Source organism: Aspergillus nidulans, chromosome VII (genome assembly GCF_000011425.1).
Source record: "Aspergillus nidulans FGSC A4 chromosome VII".
Lineage (NCBI taxonomy): Eukaryota > Fungi > Ascomycota > Eurotiomycetes > Eurotiales > Aspergillaceae > Aspergillus > Aspergillus nidulans.
Genome location: NC_066263.1, coordinates 641,883 through 659,205, shown reverse-complemented (window position 1 = coordinate 659,205; position 17,323 = coordinate 641,883). Strand labels below are relative to the sequence as shown.

Genomic DNA, 17,323 nt, shown 5'->3' with positions numbered 1-17,323 from the left:
TATGTCGGGTGACCACATGCAAATCCCATTGATTGTATGTTTATCTTCTGCTAGTCTTTGTTATCACCTACATATATTTATTTCATGTAAGTACAGTGCTTCGCCGCATGCAAAATGTCATGGTAAGTAGAAAAATTACTGACTAGTTTGCGGCATGGATTACAGTGAAGTGATTAGATGATCTAAGAAGAACAATACCAACACCCCCAAACTATATCAAAGATACCCGAGTCCTCCACCACTGATGGCCTCAAGATCAGCCCGAATCTCCCACTCCGTGGCGCCAACTCTTCCCGCAATCTCAGCCTTGCGCTGCTTGCTCATGTCCAGGTACTGGAGGAGCAGATTGCTGTCGAGCATGCCTCTACCGGCGCTGGCGTCGCTCTCAACGGCGCGGTAGGCACGAGGATTAAGACCACACGGGTGCTCGAGAGTGTTTGTAAGTTGGGACTGGAGGGCTGAGAGGCGGCGGTAGGATTCCTCAGGGACGCAGGTCACTAAGCCGATAGAGCCATTGTGGGAGGTGACGAGAACTTGGTGGAGGGGTGCTGTGTTGTCAATATCCATTTTGTCAGAGCCGGACATGGCGCGCTCGGAGGAGACTAGGGTTCGTGGCAGAAGGGTTACGGTGGAGGCAAAGTTTCCGGTGTGGAATTTGCTGCGGTTCAGCAGTTTGTCGCCATTGGACGAGTTTGGATCTGTAAATTAGAATAAATCCTATTATTCTCAAAGAGTCGTAGGTAACTCACCTTCAGGGTCGTACTGAAGTACGTAGAGATTGCAATCGCTATCGGCAACGACAATGAATAGTTTGTTGCCGTCGGGGAGAAAGTCTGCTGCCAGTACCTCGAGATAATCAAGGTCTTTTGCAAAAAGGCTCATCTTATAAGGCTCCTCCTAAGACCAGTTAGGTTTGTTCCGGATCAAGATAATGGACATACTGAATAGCCTGCGAACCAGAGACCCTTCACTGCGTCTCCAAAAATACACATTCCGGTTCCCTTGAGTTCCTTGATCACGCTAACAAAGCACTGCATGTCCATAAATGCAACAGGCAGAAGGCTTCCGTCCTCTTTCAGACCTCTGACCATGCTCTTCTGGCCCTGCGCAGCAATGAGGAAGCCTTGGCCACCGATCTCGGACAGCGCAGTCACAGCTCCCTTCACAGGCTCCTTGCCAATAAGTTTCAGCCTGCGATTCGTCTCAGGTTGTTCTGGGTCAGGAACTACTTCGATAACTTCGAAAACATATATACAACCGCGTGATGGTATATCCTCTCCGCGAGCCAGCGATGTTCCCACCACAATCATATCTCTGCGTTCATGTGTATTCTCAGAGACTTCCAAGCTCATGGTTTTCATAACCATTATATGCTCAGCGGGCTCCAGTGGATAACTTGGAAAATAAGTTTTCGTCCTGGTAAGGAATAAGGAAGCATACCTGTCAATAACAGACCACGTTTTCGGACTCACGACCTTGAGCGAGCTTTGGTTTACCTCGGGCAAAAAGGATATTTCTATTGCAGTTCAGTCCATGTCTAGAGAAGGTTATATTGTTTTTTTTTTATTTGGCGGTCAGTGGGGAGGAGGCGGGGAGGAGGTAGGGGTGGAAGAGGATATACCTTCGTTACGCCATTCTGGATGTAATTCGTCATCTTCGGGCAATCTAAATTCGCATCTCTGACATGTCCCGAGAACATACGTGTCGGAAGCAGACACGTATGTCAGTTTGTCAATTTGCTGCCCTATTGGAACCGTTCTCATTATCCATGGGTAGCCAAGCTGTGTCCCTTCTGGAAGTTTAGCTAAATGAAGGCCCTATATGACTTAGTATCCGATCATAGAGAGACAATGGGTGGACGCACATGCGAGTCAAGGTAAGCGAATCCTTTATCTGGAGAATCAAAACAACCTAGCCCCTTGATAAAACCACCTCTTAGGCGAATAAAATGGGGCGAGGTAGTTGAAGCTCGGAAAATGAAACCCGCTGAAGGCCCAGGCATGAAAATGCTACTACAGCCCGCAATGTTCGGTAAGATGCGAAGAGGTTTCATTTCTGATTGCAACTCGTCTGTCGTATTGGGAGTCTTTGGAAGTGTATGGTTTGCTTCTTTCAGGAATCTCAAGCCAGTCAGCTCCTTTGAGTTAGTGAAGAACGGCTTATACACAACCAAGTCGTCATTTTCAGTTCGAAGCTTTTCAGTCAGCAAGTCTCACTTCATAGGCATTGCCAAGAGCTTACGATTAAAAAGGGCAGGCTGCTGTAAGAGTCACCAAGCTCCACAACAGCGATTTGTAATACATTTTCACGCGTAGTAGATCGCTTGGGAGGCTCGGTGGACAGGATAGGCGGTAAACAGCCTACTCCTTCAATAACTGATATCACGGCAAAGTCGGGCAGTCGGTATACCTGGTCGGTTAGGCTACAGTAGCTTGGCAAGGTCAATACACTCACATATAACTGATGATCCTGGTTCAATAGGAACAGGATCGAAGCAAAAGGAGCAGTGAAGAAACCAGCATTATCGCTGTAGAAGCAGGCAGACAGCCACTTTTGACTTACGACATCCTCGCTCAATGTCACTTCATCAAGGTCTCCGCTGTCATCGGCCTGTAGTAGTAGTAAGGTTGAATCGTCTCGTATGATCGCCAAGTAAGGGTCCACGAGAGTAGCATTGACAGCTACTCTCTCATCACTATCGTCCTCGTCCCATACTGGATAGATTTGAGCCAGCCCAAGATCTACTCAATTAGTATGTCTCTTCTTCGGACTGACAGGCACTCACCAGCATCATAACTTCGCACCTCGTTCCTCAATACCTGGATTACCCTACTCTTGCTGGCCAAGGTACCGATTTCTACGGTCAATTCATGGTTCGGATTAAATTCAGGCGCCGTAATTGGCCTGAGTTTATCCTCTAGCACAAACACCTCGGACTCCTCTTTGTCAGGTTTCTCCTGCTTTGACAGTATGACATAGTCACGTTTTTGATCATTGTTATCCGGTAGCAAAGAGACTGTCCAGAGGGAGTTTGCTGTGTCTGCAGCCATTGATGCTACAAGATACGGATCAACCTCCCGCTTCATAATCACCATTGTACCACCTTCATCCGAGCCTTGAGCTGCCACTAGCTCTAGCACGCCGTCTTTTGTGTCACGCGAAGACGCTTCAGAGCTCCTCCCGAGCACAATGTCTCTGATAGGACCAGGGCTGGAAAGCCTGTCGTGAATTCGCAAATCACCAAACGCAGCGACAGACGAATTGCTCGGTTGATTTTGAGGATTGTCTGTCATGGCAGCAGGCGCAGAAGAGTATAGATCGTCTTCGTAAGCGTCATCTTCACTTTCATCGTTTGAAGTGCTCCCAGAGAAGGATTTCTTTGTGGCTGATGAGGCAGAAGACCAGCCTAGCAGGACAGAATCCGCGCTCTCGCTGCCAAAGAAGACCTTGCCGTTGCCTAGGAAAGCTGAAGACGATGCGGTCGAAGCCAGGAACTCTTTTGACGGACCGGACAAGGGCCGAACAGATATACCAGATACTGACCTTCCATCAAGCTTGAAGCTTACCAGAGCGAATACCCCGGTCGAGAGTGCCAAAAGAAGGTCACCATTATCGTCAGAAAAGCGCTCCACGACGCAATTCTCGAGACGAAGGGCCAGGTCGGATTGATCGGTCATGGAAAACGAAGATGCTTGCCTAGAGAACTCATTGACCCCAACTGCATTGGTTTTCCCTGCCTGGTCGATATGCACGAGTTCGTTGGATCCGATAAGTAGCGATCCTCCTACAGGAGGGGGGAGAGCTACCACTTTAAACAGGTCGCTAGGTAGTCTAGTAACAGAAAGCAAGGTTGTAGAGGCACGTTGTTCTAAATCAAGCGTAATGACCGTATAAAAAACAACATCTTTTCGTTCGTGAAGTAGGGCATGTGAAGTAGCAACTTGCGAGTACAATATGCCAAAGGTCGGCTCCCTGTATTCGTAAAGGAAGGCCAGACTTATGGGATGGATGACTGAAGGGTCCAACGCAGTCAAGGGCAAGACGAAGGACGACGCATACGGAGTTTGGTACTCAGCGGCGTCTTTATCTTTAGCTTCATGACTTCTCGAATTCCCTTCTACCCTATTCTCGTAGTCAGGTTCGGAGCCAAAGTCGTCCATCACTAAGTCATCCCCGGGCTGGTGAAAAGGTATAATAGCAAGACTTCGTGCGCCGAATTGAAAAATTGCGCATCGACTGCCCGGGTCGGCGCTCAAGATACTGCCGCAAGTGCTCAAATCAGACGCCCATGGACTACGGGTCATATCATCACGCTCGTAGTAGTGGATAGAAATAGTGGATAACCCGTAGCGCTCCGGGTCCCATTCAACCAAGCTCAATTTAGCATCTCGGAAGGCCACAAGAACTGCATCTCCGCCGCTCTTTGTCTTCAAAATCTTTACCCGACAGATATCAGTTACTGTACCTGGCAGTTGATATTCCCTTTCCAAGACCAGCTTGCACGTTTCCTGCCTGTGTTGCGCCGGTCGAACTTCCGTATCAAGTGCACTCAATGACACATCGCGTAAAGAGAAAATTTGAAGAAGCGAAGTCCGGGCGACGATCAGGTTGTTAGCAGTCGCTGAAAGAAAAGGAACTGCCAAGGCATGAGTAACTCCTGTCGGAGATATCAATTCAGTGTAGCACTGCATTTCGGCTTGTAAGAGGTAAAGAGAAGTTCGTGAGGTGCAAAGGCTATAACCTGAGGATCTACGTCGTTGCACTTCAGCTGTGCTGTGCGGCCAGAGACATTGCCAGAGAAAGGGACGTAAAACTTGGGATGATAAATGTCAGAACGTTCATATATTATAGACGCGCCAAAGGACCGTCAATTGGTCCCAATCGGCAATAATTGGACAATCTCAACTGCTCTTGCGGTTGAGGACTGGGCATTGGTATAATATCATTATTTTCCTCCGCACGCACGGAGAGCTCTCCGCGCTTCCACGTGATCCTGACTTCGATGACGTAAGGTGATCCTGTCAGGTTCATTATCCTCAAGCTCTTGCAACGGAAGAAGATTTAGGCATCTCTAATTGTCAAAGGCTTCAGCATGATTCTTCTGCAAACATCGCTAATCTGGGTCGTCTATGCAGTCGTGGTGGTGGTCTTGTTTGCGGTTGCTTCGGTGTTCATCTATGTGTATCAGTCTCCTCGCGACCGCTCGCCATCAGTGACTTTGACATGCATTGTCGCAATCACAAGCCTTCTTGCAACTATCCTTCTGCTACCGGTCGATGTCGCTCTAGTTTCGTCCACCGTGTCGTCCTCTGTGGGACAACGGAAGGACTGGGCGACTCCAGAAGTAGTGGATAGAATAACGTTCTCTCTTACCCTTGTATATTACATCTTGTATTCTTTGGACATTCTTCTTTGTCTTCTTGTTGTTCCATTTGTCTACTTTTGGTACGAGGAATACGATGAAGTGGCAGCTCAAACAGGGGAGCAATCATCCGGACAGCGGTTTTGGGGTGCTTCTAAATATACACTATCATTCATTGCCATACTCATAATTTTGTTCCTTGTCGGCGTTTTTGTGCCCATTTCCAGAGCCAATGGTGGGAACGGTCTTGATCCCTTCAAGAGTCTACTAGGAGAGAACCGTGAGGACCCTCATATTGAAACTCGCTCTCAAGTTAGTGCTAACTGCTGGTTTGCAGGCGGCGAACGTGCCCTTACTTTTGCTCTGGGCTTGTTGATCACGATTGGGATGTATGTTTATGCCCTGCATACATCCACAGGTCTTGCCGTTCTACCTATTCGTCTGATTAAAGGTGGTCCTCGCCTATCAAATGCAGGAAGCTGGAACGCAACTTTCACTGTTCAGCTTGATTCGAACAGGGAACGACGGCGCCAATTAGAGGGCCGCTGTGGGGGAAATTTCGATCACCTATCCTCTAAGGACCGCAGAGAGCTGGACGCTTTAATCAGGGAAGAACGGACCCTAATCAGGAGGCAGCGCCTGGCACAGGAGGCGGATGGGAAGGGCAATGCACTCCTTCCTAGGATGTGGTTCAGACTTGAAGCGTTCTTCCGCCCCTTCAGACGGCTGGTAGGGCTGATACTCTTGCTCCTCGTGCTACTAATTTGGGTGTCTATGATTTTAACCGCCAGTGACAAAGCCAAAAACTCAATATGCAAGCGCCATTGTGGGTATGTTCTTGGGCACATCAATATCTTCAATCCCATCAACGAAATATTCGTGCAGTCTGCCAAGTTGTTCCCGATTGACTATGCGATCTTCACTATGCTTGTGCTACTACTTTTCTTCGGCACGGTGGTTGGAATTGCCACAGTTGGCATTCGATTCTTGTGGATTAGTATTTTTAGGATTCGACTGGGTCATACTTCCCCACAAGCCTTACTGGTAATGACGGCCATATTAATGTTGTCGATTCTGGCTCTCAACTACTCGATTTCCATGATTGTTGCACCCCAGTATGCGACATTTGGACCACAGACATTCTGTGACCGACTGTCCGGTTCCTCTGTGTTACCTGAACTACAATGCGTCGTCAAGCGTTGCTCGGAAGCCTTTGGTAGCGATGCCGCCAAGAAGGTCTGTACACCCAGTGTTGCCAGCACGGTTTTAAATAGGGTGACCGTAAGCTTTCCTTTTTTTGGTGCAATCTTCTTCTGGAGCCAGTTTGCTTTCATCGGTTAGTAACCCCTAGGTTATTTGCTGAGTCTATACTGATCACTTCAGGGGTTTACTTGCTTGCTCTTATCACTTCGCTTTTGCGTTCTCCAAAGTTAGACGAACAACAACTGGATGAGGATGCGGAAGAGGCTGAGGAGGAGGCTTTGCTATCAGGTTCTAGGAGAAACATGGATGATCGATGGCAAAGTATTGTTGGCAGAGCTAGCAGAAGTGAGGACACCTGAAAAGTAGTAGGAAGTCAGGCTTCTTATGATACAAACTGTCTCAGTAGGTATTGGATTTGGCAATCTCAATTTCATTGATCTCCCATGACTATGGGCTCTTCTCTTCTGATCTGCCTCTGAGAGCATACAGTACACAGCAAAAACATGGACCAGTCACGGAGCACTCAAGCCAGAGTTTAAGCAAGACTTCGCCTAAGGTTTCGCACGATCATTCAAAAGTGCAAGTGCACGCTCAAATGCATTGACAACATCCATATCTGTATTGAGCCATTAGAGGTGAATGTAAGCCAGTACCATTGTGACTTACAGTGTCTTCTCTTCTTCTCCAGACTCTCTTCAGAATTCTGGACATGGTGCATCTGCGTTCTGAACCTATGGATAGGGTCAATATAATGCAACCTACCTTCTGAAAGAGACAACCAACCTTTTCACGGCTCTGCTTTCGTCGTGTACAACGGTAGTCTGAGACCAGGATGTAAGTATCTAAAGGTCAAATCTTAGAAATCCCATTGCGCATGTTGTTATCGGACATAATACCTGGAGCAGTCTCGTAATATGGTTGCGGAGCTCTTCTTCGGATTTCTCATGCTGTTCCATCATTTGTATGTAAACGCTTTCGAGCTGGGACCAGTCAAAGTCTTTTATACTGTCTTTGAGTTGCGATTCTTCATCTCCTGAGGTAACAGACTGCTCCCTGAGCATGGGTTTGCTCCGAGCAATTCCAGATTTGGGGCCAGGAAGACGAGAAGGTGTTTTATCGCCGGATGCCATGTTTTCGTCTACGATCTGCAACAGATTGTGATTGGACTAGCATCTTATCATTCGACAATGCTCAACGCTTAAATAGAGGCGGAACTTACAGCCCAATTAGCGGTTGGATATCATATCCGTAACCCGCGAGTTGAGAGCACCCGTTCTTGAATAGTTTGATATGAAGATTGTCTACTTCAAAATACCCAGTAAGAAAGCGAAGCTTCGGATTACTGTCACGAAGAATTATAGAAATGTGAAGGGAAAATATGTGTTCAACGAGTGGCCCGTTATTTGATCTTCGGAAAATCTAATTGAACGCGTATTCAGACCTTCACAGCTCATCAATCTGAGCGACGCATTTCTGGCTTTATAGTTGCATCCTAATCAAGCAGCTAAATGTGAGGGAATTATCCCAAAAAGACTATCAGAAATGTGAAGAAAACATTGTCGGTCTTGTGATACCTGACAGACGTGATTATCAGGTGACGTCCACCATCCGCGGACTAACTATTCTTACTACTCAAACTGTTACTCTATCGCAGTCACCTACAACCTTACGCAACCACGTTCTAGAAAAGCTCACTCCGTCAGTGCCTATTTATATGATCATATCAGGCTAGGCATGACTCGTTTCTTCTTCTATGCAGCCGTCCCAGCAATCGACATCTATGGGTTCGAAACTGAGCAGCCGGATTACTGATTTTTACCCGATGACTTGGGACTCCGAACGATTGCTTCGAAGCCTGACTGAACAGCTTAATATTTCCTGAGATGAGCTGTGACATATGCACTCGTACTCAAGCATCCGCGTTTTTATGCGCAACATGTGCTCGGAATCGACTTTACCAGCTACGCTTCGATAGCGCCAGTGTCATTTTGGAAAGAGAATACCTAGGTCAGCAAATTGAAGCTGCTATAAACGCAGACAACGAACATGAAAAGTGTTTGAGTGGCCGGGGAAATAATAGTGCGGAATTGGAGGAGGGCAGGCCCCGACTCTGGACCATTCAGAGGATTAAAAATGAGCAGTCACGGTCAGCAGCGAGAATAGAAATTGTCGCGAACCATATCAAAAGCCTCCAATCTCGGATCAAAGATAAGAGTCTCGACATATCTCAACGCAAGATAAAGTTAACGCGACAACGGTCCGACTCTGAATCTGCTCTATACCAGCTGTCAGAACGAGAGTCGGGAATGTTGAGCGGTATCCAAAATATTATCAAGAGAACGGATCATCTTTGGCATGCCAACCACACCAAGACAGCTGAGGCTCGGATATTTCTCTGCCGGGAGGCTGCTAGCCTCTACGGTTTGAGGCAAAATGTGAGGAAAAATAACAATGGAATGAAGGAAACATATACTATTGGAGGTGTGGGTATCCTTGACCTTCGGGAAATGAATGGGAAGTCTCTACCTTACTCTGGTGTGAAGCAATTTGTTAATACTCATACAGGCGCCGCACCTGACCATATCTCGACGTCGTTTTCCTACATTGCCCACATCCTTGTTCTTGTTTCCAACTATTTATCACTGCGGCTCCCGGCAGAGATAACGCTTCCTCATAAGGACTATCCGTTGCCCACAATTTACACACCCTCTGCATCATATCTTCCACAGGAATTACGTGCCGTGCCGTTTTCCGACCAGTTGCCGTCTTCGAGGCCGACATCGCGCACAGCATTGGCACACGCTTCTTTTCCCCGGCCACGGCCTCTCTGTATTGACAAATCTCTTCCAAAGTTAGCCAAGGAGGATCCTGGGACTTATGCTCTCTTCATCGAAGGGGTCACACTGCTGGCTTGGAATGTGTCTTGGCTTTGTCGTAGTCAAGGGCTCAATCTAGGGTCCGATTCCTGGGAAGACGTCTGCGATATTGGGAAGAACCTGTGGCAGCTTCTTGTGGCGCCTCCCGGGCAGTCATCTGCTCTGATCGCAACCCGCAAGGGCTCTTACCAAACCAGAGCCCACAAAGATTTCCCGAGGACCATGATTCAGCGAACAAAGTCCTTTCCAATGCTTGGTCATTATTCACATGGCACCGCACACTCTTTCTTAGGTGCATCTGAGGGGACAGAGTTCGTCCGAAATTGGAAGCTTCCATCTCCAACGAAGGTTGTTGACGGGTTGAAGTCAACTCTTCTTGGTGAAATGGCTAGTGCAGAGTGGGAATTGCTTGAAGAAAATGAATGGGACGATTCTCGGCAACCAGTTTCCCACGAATCTTCCCATGGCTCAGACTTGCCGCACGATGATCAGTCTAGTTATACCTCAGATACAATAACTTTGGCACCTAAACTTGGTGCGCCTGATGCCCCCGCCATTGCGGCTCGCTCAAAAGGGACCAGCGGGTGGACTAAACTTAGACATAGGTGATAGCGATTAGTCTATTAAACGTTGTCTAGCTCAGAGTCACGTTTGTGTGTCGTGGGACTAATCATTGGGGGTGGACGGGCTCACCAGCAATTTTTGGTTAGAAAGATTGGCTCGGAGCAGGATGCTTATTAAGCTAGATTAAGTAGATCGATAAGATAACGACTTTGAACAACGTGTGTTCTCAACAGCATTGGACTTCGCTCGGTCAGAACAATTTTTTTCTTTGCAGCAATGCGATTTGTCCTTGGCTTGCTTAGACGCTCAAGTGACTTAAACACTTGGCTATAGTTGTTGGTTTCATGAGCTAGCACTCCTCCTAGTCACACAAATTTGCACACTTTGGCCAGAAAGCCGCTTACGGTTATTGATATGTCCAAAGCCTAAAGGTCCAAAGATCGAACACAAACAAGGCCATGCGAATATGGAGTATCCAAGTAAGTGCAAGGGCTACCCTCACCAGCTTCAGTGGTACGATCCTAAGCTTCCATAGAGTCACAAGTTAGTACCCCAGCGCTCTTGGGGATACCGAATGTCGTTCTTCCCCAAGAGGAGCAACACCGACGAAACATTTATCGGGATTCGAGCGATGGCAAATCTTCATGCGGATCGATCAAACAAGGCGCGTATAACACTTCGCTCCATGTCATGGCGCTATTTCTCATCTTAGTGCTAAGCACGCTGGGTATGTCTTTCACTCATTGGTCATGACTATTTGGACTCATTATCAAAGCCTGTTCATTCCCCATCCTCGCTCGCCGGTTTCCGCGGCTTCCTATTCCCCGGCGATTTCTATTCTTATCAAGACACTTTGGGACGGGCGTGCTGATTGCTACGGCTTTCGTTCATTTACTCCCAACGGCATTTGTTTCCTTAACCGATCCATGCCTTCCCCAATTCTGGAGCGAGACTTACCGTGCCATGCCTGGCTTTGTGGCCATGATCTCGGTCTTTGGCGTCGTTCTGGTGGAGATGTTTTTTGCCATGAAAGGCGCGGGCCATGTCCATGGAAGCGAGTATGATCAACTGATTAGTGAAGCGAACGCCAATGGCGATCGCGATTCAGACTACTCGAGGCTCGAGGCAAGTGAATCAGTAGACGATATTCACCTTTCGGCAATGCGTGAGAGCTCTGCGTCCATGAACATGCCAAGGAACTCAACAGAAGAATCTAGCCTGGACAGGTCTTCAACGAATTTTATTAAGAATGGCGCTCTTCCTGCACTTGGAGAAGGCAGGAATCCGGTTGTTCGCGCCAACTTGAGTTCCCGCTATCCAGCACAAGTCTCTTCTGGCCCTAACATGGATGACAATACAGACCCCAAAATGACGTTGCAAAACCCCCACCGTCAGCTCTTGCAATGTCTCCTCCTTGAGGCTGGTATACTTTTCCATAGTATCTTTATCGGAATGGCTGTCAGCGTTGCCACGGGCACCTCTTTCATTGTTCTTCTAGTCGCCATCTGCTTCCATCAGACATTTGAGGGTTTCGCTTTAGGCTCTCGGATTGCGTCTCTAATCCCGGATCTCTTTCCTCCGTCATCAATGAAGCCATGGCTAATGTCCCTAGCCTATGGGACTACAACCCCCATCGGTCAAGCCATTGGTCTAGTTCTTCATAATTTCTATGACCCAGCCAGTGCTACTGGTCTTCTCATGGTGGGAATCACGAACGCGATCAGCAGTGGACTATTGCTATTTGCCGGCTTGGTAGAGCTCTTGGCCGAGGATTTCTTGAGTGAAGAAAGTTACGTGATTCTACGGGGCCGGCGACGCTTGGAAGCGTGTATAGCAGTTGCCGCTGGCGCTCTTTTAATGGCATTCGTTGGTGCATTTGCTTAGTTGAATATATCATGTATCCCTATTTTACACCGTGGTATATATACTATATATGTATATAATTACTATCTCCCGCTGGCGCTGTGCAAAGCTTGCTATATTCTCCTCTAGTTCGAACCTAGGAAGATTGACCGTCTGTAGTGATAACGTATCGTCCGTTTGCGCCCAATGTCTATTTGGCGGTGACTATCATGGGCTAGGGAAGCATACAACCTTTGCTGTCACCGTATGTAGCATACTGTAGGGCCCGTGTAAGACCTTGAATGGTTCAATCTGGATCATTCAATTGACAACAATTGACATGCATTGCGATCTCTTTAGTGTTTACATTAGATCATGGCAAGAAAGCCGGGTATTTAGAGGGCAGAGTCAAGGCACAAATGACCTTATCAAGCGATGTACTCAACAACCAGAGCACTGGCACCACCCCCACCGTTGCAAATACCTGCACAGCCAACCTTGCCCTTCCGAGCCTTGAGGACTCCGAGTAAAGTTGTCAGGATACGGGCACCGCTCGCACCAAGAGGGTGACCGATAGCCACGGCTCCTCCGTGAATATTGACCTTGTCCTCAGAAAGTCCAAGGAGCTTCAAGTTAGCGAGGGCAACTACACTGAAAGCTTCGTTAATCTCGAATGCATCGACTGCATCCTGAGAGACACCGGCATGCTTGAGCGCCCTTGGAATTGCGAGTGCTGGGGCAGTTGTAAATTTGCTGGGTTGCTGTGCCGCCTCACCCCAGCCAAGAATCTTTGCGACCGGCTTCAGGTTAAGCTCCTTCAACTTGGCCTCGGATACTAAAACAACTGCGGCAGCACCGTCGTTAAGAGGAGACGAGTTGGGAGCTGTCACTGTCCCGGTGCCAGGGATAAAAGCGGGCTTCATAGCGCGAAGCTTATCAGGGTTGAGCTGTTAAAGTAGGTGAGCAGCTGTATACGTATAGAGTGACAGCTTGAAGTCTTACGTTCTTTGGCTCGTCATCCTGAGTTACAGTAACACCAGGCTTGCCTCTAAAACCGGGTAGATCAATAGGAGCAATCTCATCGTTAAAAAGACCAGCAGCCTGGGCAGCTTGAGCTTTCTCGTAAGATCGGATGGCGTAATCATCCTGCTGTTGCCTGTTGAAACCGTGGTCCTGCGCACACTCTTCCGCTTGTAGCCCCATGAGCTCCTGCTTGCCCACGTCCGTCAAGCCATCCTTCACGATGCCGTCCACCATGGTTTGGTTGCCATATTTAGCTCCAGTACGAAGATTGGGAAGATAGTGAGGAGTGTTCGACATGGATTCAGTTCCACCAGCCACAACGACATCCGCGTTTCCAGTCATGATAGTCTGGGCTCCAAGAATGACAGCCTTTAATCCCGAGGCGCACACCTTGTTGACAGTAGTACAAACGGTTGATGTTTCAAGACCAGCACCGAGTGCACATTGTCTAGCAGGGTTCTGGCCAACACTATTAAAGGGGTCAGTAACGCTCATGGACATGGTATTGGGCGAGCTAACTTTGCAGAGAGTACGTTTCCAAAGAACACTTCCTGGACATCGGAAGGCTTGATCCCATCGGCTCTTTCAAGCGCAGCTAAATGAAGGTGAGTCAAGAACGCCTTTGGTGGCCGAGCTAGATATGGCATATACCTTTGATTGCATGCGAACCCAGCTGCGGGGCAGTTTGGCTTGAAAGAGACCTACGGGAAGGATCATGTGTTAGCATCTCCTCTCATGAAATCCTTGGACCGCATAATCATACCCCAGAAATGAGCCCACGGGAGTACGAGCGTAAGACACGATATAGACCGGAGGAAGGGAAGCCATGGCGAAGGAAGAAGTTAGAATCTGTGTAGAGCGATATTAACCTTGCGAGAAATGCCTAGGTCGGCTGAATGAACGTTCTAATCGAGAATAAGCAACAAGAAGGGGAATTCAGAAGATCAATATATGGGCACGAGTCCAAAACCCCCTTATATATATCGAAAATGGGGAAAGACAGGTTGAGCGGTGAGGTGGGGTGGGACAGAAGCGCAGGTACAATATGGGTAAATTTACGTTTAAAATTCTTGATATTTTCAGATTCTAAGAGAAGCCCCAGTCATATACCCGTCTTCCCACTTTTTTTTACAGAAAATTTGCGTTGGGATTACCGATTTGCGGTCATCGGGGTCAGCCATCAGCGTGTATCGGGACGCCAAGCTCGGTGAACAGAAGTTCTTGAAGTTACCCCGAAGAGCTTGTACCGGCTGAGAAAAAGTAATGCACTACCGACATTGAGAGCTTTGGTGCAACTGGAGCTTCTCCCCATCCAGCACAATGGATGACCTCTATGACGAGTATGCTTCAATTATCTTAATTCTCCTTCAGATTGTTTTCGCTGACTGACTCCCAGGTTTGGCAATTACATCGGCGAGGCCGCGGAATCTGACGAAGAGTTTCAACATGAGGCCGCAAAACCACAGGCATTTGACTATGATGAAGCATTTGGAGCGGACGAGCTTGAAGAGCCGGCTCAGCAGGAATTGATGGAAGTAGATGGTGCGTTATCCTTTTCTCCTCCATCGCGTGAGTTCTGACATATGAGCCCGCGTTTTACAGAAGGCCCATCCAATGCCGTTATCCTACACGAAGACAAGCAGTACTATCCCAGCGCGCAACAAGTATACGGAGAAGACGTGGAGACATTGGTTCAGGAAGAGGATGCACAGCCTTTGTCTGAGCCTATAATTGCGCCGGTCACACAAAAAAAGTTCGCGATTGAAGAGAGCGAGTTGCCACCAGTTTTCTTCTCGCGCGAGTTCATGACAGACCTGTTAAACTTTCCTGACCAAATAAGAAATATCGCGCTTGTTGGTCATCTGCACCACGGGAAAACCGCGTTCATGGACATGCTTGTCATGCAAACCCATGATTTGGCCGAACGACTCGAGAAGAGAACAGGAAGGAAGAGGGACGAACAACTTCGCTACACGGATGTTCATCATTTGGAGAGAGAACGAGGACTCTCAATCAAGTCGGCGCCCATGAGTTTCGTACTCCAGAGCTCCAAAGGGAAATCGCACCTGTTCAATATCATCGACACTCCGGGCCACGTGAACTTTGTCGATGAGGTAGCCGCCTCGTCGCGGTTGGTCGATGGTGTCGTTCTTGTCGTTGATGTTGTAGAGGGCGTGCAGGCGAACACCGAACAAATTATCAGACATGCAGTGCTGGAGGATCTCCCTCTGACACTGGTTGTGAATAAGATGGACAGGTTAATACTGGAGCTGAAGCTACCGCCGAACGATGCCTACTTCAAATTAAAACATGTGATCGAAGAGGTCAACACAATGATTGAAAACGTCATGCCTGGCCACGGTGAGAAACGGCGATTGAGTCCTGAGAAAGGCAATGTTGCCTTTGCCTGTGCTTCGATGAAATGGTGCTTCACTCTACAGTCGTTCGCGAAAATGTACGCCGATACTTATCCTAATATTGAGACAGCTGATTTTGCTATACGTCTCTGGGGAGATATTTTCTTCAACCCAAGAAGTCGAAAATTCACCCGGAAAGGGGCGGAGGATAATTCCAAACGGACCTTTGTCAAGTTTGTCTTGGAACCCATATACAAACTTTACTCTCACACGCTTAGCGAAAGCCCTGACGACTTGAAGGGAACTCTCGCCAGTGTAGGCATCAGCCTAAAACCCTCACAGCTCAGGTCAGACGCGAAGGTGCTGCTCGACCTGGTATGCGAGCAGTTCTTCGGGCCTGCCGAGGGTTTTGTGGACATGGTATTACAGCATATTCCCTCGCCCGTGGAGGGTGCTAAGAGAGTTTTGGAACGGTATTATACTGGACCTCTAGACACCAAAATCGCAGCCGCAATGGCAAACTGCGATCCGGATGGACCTCTGGTTGTCCATGTCACAAAACTTCTGGCAAACACAGATGCGTCGCGATTTCATGCTCTTGGGAAAATACTGAGTGGCACTGCTCGGCCAGGATTGCAAACCCGAGTACTCGGCGAAGGCTACACTCCCGACGATGAAGAAGACATGGTCAACGCTACTATTTCAGACACATGGATTGCCGAAACTCGGTACAATATCCCGACTAGTGGCGTCACCGCAGGGAACTTAGTTCTTCTCGGAGGCGTGGATAATTCTATCGTCAAGACAGCGACGGTGGTAGCCACGAAGTTTGAAGACAATGAGGAGGCGCATATTTTTAGACCTATACGCCACATGACCGAATCTGTCTTCAAAGTCGCAGTTGAACCCGTCAACCCGTCCGAACTTCCCAAAATGCTTGAGGGTCTCCGCAAAGTGAATAAAAGTTATCCTCTAATCTCGACAAAAGTGGAGGAATCCGGGGAGCATATAGTCCTAGGGACAGGAGAGCTCTATATGGACTGCGTGCTTCACGACCTCCGGAGATTGTTCTCCGAGATGGAGATCAAGGTGTCCGACCCTGTTACTCGTTTCTGCGAAACAGTTGTGGAGACGTCTGCAATCATGTGCTATTCAATAACTCCAAACAAGTTGAATAAGATCACGATGATCGCCGAGCCGCTAGACGATGGGATAGCTGAGGATATCGAGACTGGTAAAGTTAGCATCAAAGACCCAATCCGGAAAGTGGCCCGGTTCTTCGAAGAAAAATATGACTGGGATAAACTTGCTGCGAGAAGTATATGGGCATTTGGTCCAGATGAACTGGGACCGAACATCTTACAAGATGATACATTACCTTCTCAAGTCGATAAGAAGCTACTTGGAAGCGTCAGAGATTCTATAACACAGGGCTTCAGTTGGGGTACCCGGGAAGGTCCTTTGTGTGAAGAGCGTACGTATTCTAATACTGTTATCTCATCCTAGCTAACTTGTTCATTACACAGCGATTCGGAATGCGAAATTCAGGCTCACGGATGTTTCCCTGGCTGATCAAGCCATTTACAGGGGCGGTGGTCAGATAATTCCCACAGCCAGACGTGCTGTCTACTCATCGTTCTTGATGGCCTCCCCTCGCCTAATGGAGCCGCTCTATTCTTGCTCGATGACAGGACCTGCAGATGCTGTTGCATCCGTCTATACCGTGCTGTCACGGAGGAGAGGCCATGTCCTTTCAGATGGACCCATTGCGGGAACTCCCCTGTACTCGGTTCGCGGTCTAATTCCAGTCATAGATTCTTTTGGCTTTGAGACAGATCTTCGAATCCATACACAAGGACAAGCTGCAGTCAGCCTTGTCTTTGATAAGTGGAGCGTTGTGCCCGGAGACCCACTGGACCGTGATGTCAAGCTAAAACCGCTGGAGATGGCACCCGCAATGGCGACGGCACGCGACTTTGTTTTGAAGACAAGGAGGCGGAAAGGTCTGGCTGAGGACGTGACCGTAAGCAAGTTTTTGGAGCCGGAACTTTGGAAGGGCTTAAAAGAGAGTGGCGTCCTAGATTCGTGAGCCGTAC

General features: G+C 48.2%; 7 protein-coding genes across 7 annotated transcripts, besides 1 other annotated feature; 4 read left to right on the top strand and 3 right to left on the bottom strand.

Annotated features, from left to right (window-relative positions):
- Positions 1 to 17,323: part of a sequence feature (contig 1.22 729..276296(1)) that runs on past both edges of the window.
- ANIA_01413 (cleavage/polyadenylation factor CFT1) lies at positions 94 to 4,691 on the bottom strand (the record flags this gene model as incomplete). The annotated part of the gene is made up of 9 exons (XM_653925.2): positions 94 to 698; positions 750 to 897; positions 942 to 1,395; positions 1,441 to 1,516; positions 1,622 to 1,817; positions 1,865 to 2,194; positions 2,242 to 2,409; positions 2,455 to 2,714; positions 2,786 to 4,691. 9 exons carry the CDS (start codon positions 4,689 to 4,691, stop codon positions 217 to 219), a joined length of 4,020 nt encoding a protein of 1,339 aa, XP_659017.1. The 3' UTR covers positions 94 to 216.
- Positions 5,093 to 7,009, top strand: ANIA_01412 (putative LMBR1 domain protein; the record flags this gene model as incomplete). Its single annotated transcript, XM_050612749.1, has 2 exons — positions 5,093 to 6,698; positions 6,746 to 7,009. The coding sequence occupies 2 exons, from the start codon at positions 5,093 to 5,095 to the stop codon at positions 6,922 to 6,924; spliced, it is 1,785 nt and encodes a 594-aa protein (XP_050468630.1). The 3' UTR covers positions 6,925 to 7,009.
- On the bottom strand, positions 7,117 to 7,695 carry ANIA_01411 (uncharacterized protein; the record flags this gene model as incomplete). Its single annotated transcript, XM_653923.1, has 4 exons — positions 7,117 to 7,181; positions 7,232 to 7,296; positions 7,328 to 7,386; positions 7,462 to 7,695. The coding sequence occupies 4 exons, from the start codon at positions 7,693 to 7,695 to the stop codon at positions 7,117 to 7,119; spliced, it is 423 nt and encodes a 140-aa protein (XP_659015.1).
- Positions 8,449 to 10,050, top strand: ANIA_10190 (Atg14 domain-containing protein; the record flags this gene model as incomplete). Its single annotated transcript, XM_050612748.1, has 1 exon — positions 8,449 to 10,050. The coding sequence occupies one exon, from the start codon at positions 8,449 to 8,451 to the stop codon at positions 10,048 to 10,050; it is 1,602 nt and encodes a 533-aa protein (XP_050468629.1).
- ANIA_10203 (putative ZIP family zinc transporter) lies at positions 10,541 to 11,889 on the top strand (the record flags this gene model as incomplete). The annotated part of the gene is made up of 2 exons (XM_653922.2): positions 10,541 to 10,732; positions 10,781 to 11,889. The coding sequence occupies exons 1-2, from the start codon at positions 10,696 to 10,698 to the stop codon at positions 11,887 to 11,889; spliced, it is 1,146 nt and encodes a 381-aa protein (XP_659014.2). The 5' UTR covers positions 10,541 to 10,695.
- erg10B (acetyl-CoA C-acetyltransferase) lies at positions 12,207 to 13,815 on the bottom strand. Its single transcript, XM_050612747.1, has 5 exons — positions 13,634 to 13,815; positions 13,522 to 13,571; positions 13,390 to 13,465; positions 12,850 to 13,339; positions 12,207 to 12,794 (listed from the first exon to the last, which is right to left on the bottom strand). The coding sequence occupies exons 1-5, from the start codon at positions 13,696 to 13,698 to the stop codon at positions 12,276 to 12,278; spliced, it is 1,200 nt and encodes a 399-aa protein (XP_050468628.1). The 5' UTR covers positions 13,699 to 13,815; the 3' UTR covers positions 12,207 to 12,275.
- ANIA_01408 (116 kDa U5 small nuclear ribonucleoprotein component) lies at positions 14,143 to 17,316 on the top strand (the record flags this gene model as incomplete). The annotated part of the gene is made up of 4 exons (XM_653920.2): positions 14,143 to 14,210; positions 14,267 to 14,412; positions 14,473 to 16,701; positions 16,754 to 17,316. Exons 1-4 carry the CDS (start codon positions 14,191 to 14,193, stop codon positions 17,314 to 17,316), a joined length of 2,958 nt encoding a protein of 985 aa, XP_659012.1. The 5' UTR covers positions 14,143 to 14,190.